Source organism: Lygodium microphyllum, chromosome 22 (genome assembly GCF_053477565.2).
Source record: "Lygodium microphyllum isolate KBCC chromosome 22, Lygodium_microphyllum_v1.1.10, whole genome shotgun sequence".
In the NCBI taxonomy this organism is placed as follows: Eukaryota; Viridiplantae; Streptophyta; class Polypodiopsida; order Schizaeales; family Lygodiaceae; genus Lygodium; species Lygodium microphyllum.
The window spans coordinates 52,181,408-52,188,696 of record NC_141156.1 but is presented as its reverse complement, the minus strand read 5'-3'; the positions used below and the strand labels follow the sequence as shown (position 1 = coordinate 52,188,696).

General features: G+C 36.2%; 1 protein-coding gene across 1 annotated transcript; it reads right to left on the bottom strand.

The window, feature by feature from the left end:
• Positions 1–589: 589 nt before the first annotated feature.
• LOC148017147 (uncharacterized) lies at positions 590–1,882 on the bottom strand. Its single transcript, XM_087663359.1, has 2 exons — positions 1,656–1,882; positions 590–928 (listed from the first exon to the last, which is right to left on the bottom strand). Exons 1-2 carry the CDS (start codon positions 1,735–1,737, stop codon positions 798–800), a joined length of 213 nt encoding a protein of 70 aa, XP_087519485.1. The 5' UTR covers positions 1,738–1,882; the 3' UTR covers positions 590–797.
• Positions 1,883–7,289: the final 5,407 nt, after the last annotated feature.

Below are 7,289 nucleotides of genomic sequence, written 5' to 3'. Positions count from 1 at the left end.
TCCACATAGGGTAGCATATGCTTTAGTTATCATTATTTGTAACGCAATTATGACAAGTGATAGAAAACTTGTGAAGAAAGGACATCAATACTTATCTACCTTAAGACATAATGAGTACATGCCCATCATCAAAGAACAAAACAAAGACAAACTAGAAAACATGAAATGAAAATAAAAAGATAAATACAAGAAAAAGTAATTAAGGGTAGGATGAAAAAGAGCAACAAAGATCAATTTAAATAGGAGTTTCAATTATTCATGGATGTAGACATTATGAGTTCCAACACATGGGTTAGATTAAAAGGATAGCTCAATCATGTCCTTTTGTTGGTGAGGTGGATCTACATGTGAAATTGAACTTGTGCCAACAAGGCATATGCATGTTCACAATTAGGTAAACTTGCATATGCACAAGCAAGAAAGAAATTCCTTTATTTACAAAAATGTTACACTAGAAGATGTAGCCATGATGATGACATCACATACAAATAGGGCACATGTAGTTATGAAAACTTCTTTATTAACTATGAACATGCAATTATCAAGACAAGGTCACAAGCAATGCATGTATTATCATCAAACATTGGAGAGGGCGTAAAATTTACTTTTCATTACTAGAGAGTGCTTAAAAACTATAAGTTTGCCACATTGTTTCTATATGTGAAGAAATACTATGAGGAGATCAAGAGTAGATGAGAGGACCATAAATCCAAAACTCCCATCTTTAGATCTCACTATACATAAGACGATGGTAATAGTAATGGTCTCAATTGTGCCAGTTTTCTAAGGCAAGTTAACTAGATAAGAAGTGTCCCTTGGCCCTTGGATGACTCATAAGGCCGATCCTTGTGGAGCATGGACCACATAACATGCACATCCTCGTAGGTGCAGGATTGCACATGGTAATAAAGCTTTCCAAAACCACGACCTATCAATGTTACAAGCATGTGTTAGGCACAAGATTGGCGTAGTAACTAAGATTACTGGCACAATAATTCAAACTTAATTACATGTGTGAGGCACATTATTAGCACCATCATTCAATGTTAATTACAAAATGTATGTACAAAGTAATTTCACATATCTAGGGCACTTCTGAATGCGTTCAAGATCCAAGAGTGGCCGGTGTATTAGATGGGCAGCCTAAGGTCATTCCAAAAATCCTTTTCTACTATGTGTAGTGTGCAGTTTTTGCCTTAATGAAAAGCCAAATTTTGGAAGATGCAAGACCCTACACTAGGAAAATTGTGGAGGAAGGATGTTAGATAAAATTGAACCTAGGAAAACAAGGGAGGGCAAGAGAAAGTGAAGGAATGCAACTAATGTGATGGGGTTTGATGAAAGGAAGGTGGAAATTGTGTTGAAAGATAGCTAAATTAGGGCTTGAGGAAGGCGGAGAGGGAAAAACATAGAGGAAGGAAGGGTGCAACTAACTAATTACGGGAGGTGGGAAGGAAAGGGAGCTAATCCGGGGTGTTTAAAAGAAAATGGAACTGATGCTTCGCGTAAGGCTGGGGAGGGGGGGGTAAACACACAAGGACTTCTCTCTCTCTGTGTCTCTCTGTCTGTCTGTCTCTCAGAGAAAACGAACAGATGTAAAACACCAAAGCATCTGCGAGGAAGGAGGAGGAGGAGGAGGAGGAGGAGGAGAGTACCGCGGCGGTGACTGCGAAGGCGACCAACAGAGAAGCTCCACACTCTGCGTAATGGAAGCACCAGGCGTCGAAGCCAAGCCATAAAATGTGCTGAGAGAGAGAGAGAGAGAGAGAAGGGAGTCTTTCTTCTTCTTCTTCTTCTTTCTTACCTTACCTTTAGGCTCTGCCCCAGCTCCTTTGACGAGGAGAGAGTGCCTGTGTGTGTGTGTGTGTATATGAGAGAGAGAGAGAGAGAGAGAGAGTTAAAGACCTTCACGTCACCATCGCCGCATAGTAATGCAACGAATGGCTTCCCCATCGGCCTTTTACCCCCCTCCGTCCCTCCCCCCAAAACCCCCCAAAATCTAGTGTTCCACAAATAATTTCCATATTTTCATATTGGCCATCACATTTGATTTGAAACGTACCCTTCTAGAATATCTTTGTGAAGGGTTAGTCTTGAAGGTATCACTTCCCATTAGTTATCATTCTTATTCACATTACTTTTCTCTCTCTCTCGATAATCTCATCCTTGATTTTGAATGTTAGCATCGTATTAAAAACCCTTGTGAGGGTTGTTTCAAGGTTGTTTATTACTTTAAAACCTCTATTTTATTTCATCTCTTCCTCACAGTAGTATGGCAATAAATCTAGGTTTACAATAAGCTTTTCCCTCTTTCTTAAGGCTTGAAAATATGGCAATAAATCTGGGTTTACAATAAGCTTTTCCCTCTTTCTTAAGGCTTTTTCACGGCTTTAGTATATGCTAGAGTGAAGCAAAACACATGCTTGCCACATAAACCTCTATGTACCAAATAAATACACACACACACACACATACACATAACCGCCAAATTATACTAGTTGAAAATGTTTTATGGTTGTGGCATTGGGTCACATGGCATCCGTGTGTTGTTCAAAAAACCAAAGAACTAAGCCACTAGACAAACCGTTGAATTATGTTGAGAAAGGATACGATTAAGGGTAAAAAGAGGAACATGTTTTCTTTTCTTAGTTTTTTAGTCATCTCGTAACACAAAAGACTCAAGTGTTGACCACACAATTGAATGCTTATCCACCATCTAACTATCAAGTATTAATCCCTCTGTGTTGAGATAGGTGGCAATGCTAGTGATTTATCACACTCAAATAAGTAGAAATATTCCCTAAAGTGAACCAAGTACAAATTTCCATAGCAATAGCTTATGTCATCCTAAAGATATTGTTTGTTAATTAGAAAAAATGCATGTTGGCAACTAGCTAGAAGTTGGGTGCCAACCAAAATGCCATCATGATCATACCTAGATTCTCTTTATCTAGTTGAAAACTACATTAAATTGACAAGCACTTGAGAGACTAACACTAGTAAATTTTGTACAAATGCCCTACCTCTATTTGGTCTAACAATCTTACATTATCTTTGCCATTAGGGTAAAGTATAACCTACAGATATAAGCTCTAACATAGCCTTATCGTAAAGCTTATCAAAAGATAAGAGCTCTTGTCTAACACAAAAGAAGAAAAGCAACTCTAGTCTACAAATAAAATATCATAGGAATCATTTGATGGATGAGACCCTACTAGCTATGCAATATCATCGTAAGTGTTGTTTTAGCCATATATCATCATCCTTCATTGTGGATTCACGCATGTTTCCAGCTCCATCCTACTTTAGCAATCTAGGCTACCTTTAAACGAGGAGCATTTCAACAAGCATCAAAAAGTAAAGTTAGTCCTACAAGAGCTAAATGTGAACTTCTTATGATTCACAAAGGCGCAACATCATATTTGTGTAGTACTGATAAGATTCCTCATATGAATGCTTTTTACAATCGATATGTTTTAAAACATGTTGAGAATGCAAGGGTAGATCCAAAGTCAAATACGTGTGGGTTCATTTAGAACTTTAGCCTTAAAGGATATCATCAACAATTAAGCTACTATGTGGTCACTAACATATGCAAGAGTTTTAGTTACACAATGGCTCTTTGTAATAAAGGGGTGGAGTGAATATAAGGGTGCATTCCCTCATTCATGAAGGTGGAATCAAATTGTGGGCTACCCTTTCAGTGAGCAAGTAAGGATGTAACTTGTGCCTATTTAGTGGCACCCTTTTAGTAATGATCATTTTGATGTGTATGCATTGATCAATCTCTTTCATTTTCTCCCATGGCATCCTACCACATAGATCCTTGCAAGCTTTGAGGTCATGGAGGGAATAATGGAATAGTACTTCTCAAAGCTCACAAGATGCCTAATAAAAACAATTTTAATATTTTAATTGATATTAAACACAACTTGTACATAAATAAGACATGCTAGAGTAGGTCAATCTACTCCTCCTCCCTACACCCTCCCTCCTTGAAGAAAAGCTAGGCTAATTTGCCACCAAATATAACTTATAACTTATATAGAAGCTATGTATGCTAAGATAGGACATGCTCATGACTCCCTTCACCCTTTGAAACCTAAAGAAAAATTGAACTAAACACCAACAAAGACACCCCTTGTTGCCAAGGCATGATAGGAGTAGAATACATTGATTTTAACATTTATGCATATGAGTTCTAGCACCAACAACTACGCCTAAAGTGCTACAACTACACCTACTATCATATTCAAACTAGAAGATAAAGTGGTTCATCCTTTTAAGTTATCAAATTTTCTCTTTCAAAAACTAAGTTTTTGGATGGTTTATCTAATCCTCAGTGAATGGCTTTACCTAAGCTACATAAGGTATTGATTTACCTCTTACTTGGTCCTTCAAGGTGACTTTCCCAAGAATCCACACATGACATCACCTATTCCTAGTATTTGCCACATAAGCTTACACCCCTTTACCTCCATTACCCACATCTCAAAGAACCATTACATGCCTTCCACATGAAGACAAGCTTTGCCTTTGCACTCTTTTTCTTATTCTTTTCTTTGGTTGTGTCCATTTATTGAATATAAAGCTGCAACTAGTTTTGTTCCACGTGTGCTTGTCCTTCAAAACCTTTTTTTATTCCATTGTTTTCACAACCATCTCCTCTTTTCCCTTTACTACCTTTTAACCGCCACTTCTCGACCTTGCCCTCACCCACCCCCACTCAAACTCAAAGAGTGTCTCCCATATTCATAGGATGGGTGCTTCAAAAACTCTTCTAGACTCTTTAAGGCCTTTCTTAGCTCTACAATATCTATATATGTTATACAACCAACGTTATTTAGATAACAAGAGGCTATCATATCTATATTCTCGATAAAAAAGAATGCCATATCATTTCATATGGTAATAATTTAGAACAAGTAGTCCCGTGCAACAAGCACCCTTATTGAAGAAAAGTCTATGCATTTCTTGCGTCCATGTGGTGCAAGATCCCCTTCAGAAAAGGACACATATCTAGAGAAAATCTCATAAGAAGCAGCTACCATGCTCGTTAGGAAACTGCAAGATTTGACTTTTGGTTACCTCACATGTGCAAGATGGAAGTAAGTTACATGCCCCGACATGGTTGTACTTTTAGTTCTTCTTTCATTAGAAATTTGCAAAATGAGACTTTAAATCTTCATTCAAGATAGCTAACCATCTTCAAGTTGCAAGGTAATATATGCTCAAACCAATTCTTTTGACAAGAGCACATGCCTTTTAGGCAACAAAATTTGTGTTGTAGCATGTTTGCATTGCGTATTAATCTTTGCAACCTTTTTAGTTAAAGGCTTGTGCACCACCCATCCTTGGACCATGTTTGGTAAAGCACTAAATTTTTTAACCACCATATATTGCTAGAGAAGAAACTTAAGACATCGTGCATTACATTTCATAATATATGCATTGTCAACTTTTTGGTTGGGAAAGTGAAGGCACATATCACATGTATGATGGAGAAAACTACAATGCTAGCAAGATTGGAAATACTTAGCAAATCTAGAATAAACTTGCACATCATGAGGTTTCTATCATAAGCGTTCATGCATTATTTTTTTTGTAGTAGGTATTGCTTAACTTCTAAGAAAATCATATCCTTAAGAGGCATTCAAAGACATGTTCCCTTTCTATTAGATCAACACATTACTTGAGTTGGAGTCTTAATAATTTCAAGAGTTTGGATCATGAAGGCATGAATAAATCGAAGATAACATCTCTTGCTCCAAAAAGTTGAAAAGAATATGTTTTGATCTCTTCAAGAACATTGTGTGGTGGGCACATATCTAAAAAATAAGGGATTCTTGTAAACGAAAGGAGTGACACATTAAGACTTAGTTTAGGCGTCAACCTACACATGTTCTCTTTTCATCCATAAAACATTGACAAATCACATGGACAACACATCATGACTAGAGCACATTGATGTGACTATCAAAATGTTTAGAAGATAATGAACATGTCTATCTCATTGACACAAAGTTTTCATTCAAGGAATGTTAGTTTCAATACAATTGCTAAATAATCGATTTTTTCCAAAATGCTGCTCATAATTTGAGTTGTTGCATCATGCAAATATTGTCTAAACAAGTTATAAACTCATAGATACTCTTCCACATACACTAGTTCAAGCCAAATGGAGCTTGCATAATTCTCTTTTATTGACATCTCAAGCAACATGCAACTTCCCTCCACCAATACAACGCTCACTCATGTTGTGCACACCTGTTTCAAGCTAAATGGAGATACTCTCAAAACTCTTGCATGCACAATAATTTGAGATAACAAGATTCAATTATCTATATTTGTAATGAGTTAAATAAATAAAAATAATACTATCTAAATTAATTACAATCACCCATAGGATGTGTTAAGTAGCCTTCTTCAATGGAGAGAATATACATTTATATGTCTCATCATCTAGTCTCCCTTTATCTCTGAACATGACCACATGTAGCTGTTCTCCCCAAAAAGAGATTCAATTTAGGTGAGAAGATACATTTTGCATGGAAAAAAAAGCTTATTTCCATGATTGTGTACTCGAATGGCAAAGCAACAATTCAAACTACTCATACAATGTTTAGAAACAAACTTGCTTAATGTTAGTCTACAATTATTGAACATGGTAATAAAGTATACCAGTCTTAACCTATACTAAATAGTAAATTGAATCCTAGTTGAAAAGCTTTTACACTTTTGAAAACTATGCAGTTCATTTGAGCAACAAGTTCGAACCTTATAACCCTTGAAGTACTTTTGCATGAAAAATGAAGCTTCTTTTCACTCTTGTGTCTTTAGTTGCCAAAAAAGGAATGAAAACTACTAGTACACTATTTAGAAACAACACAATTTACTATTAATCTACAATTATTGAACATTGTAATAAAGGTTTCCATTCTTAACCTATACTAAGTGGTAAATTTAATCCTATTTGAACAACTTTTGCAACTTTAAAAACTATGCAATTCATATGAGCTACGAGTTCAAACCTTATCATCATCCATGATATAATACCAACATTGGGGTCTTAGTAATCCACAATTTTTAAAGAGGCCATGAATAATCTTGACAAGTTCATGATTCCTTCACATCCATGATTTTCATGGAAAACATTAATATAGAAATTCATGTGCTTCTAAAGCAAACTAAAGTCATATAAACCTTATGTAGTTTGTGATAAGTGTAGAAAGAGCTTAAGGAGTCATTCTTAGTTTTAGTACCAAGAGAAGGTCATTCTTAGTTGTCGC

Excerpts from the sequence above, each read along its gene's own strand:
- LOC148017147 (XM_087663359.1), bottom strand. The coding sequence starts at position 1,737 with ATGGCTTGGCTTCGACGCCTGGTGCTTCCATTACGCAGAGTGTGGAGC. Across the intron at positions 929-1,655 it reads CCTTCGCAGTCACCGCCGCG|GTCGTGGTTTTGGAAAGCTT; the intron begins GTACTCTCCTCC and ends TAACATTGATAG.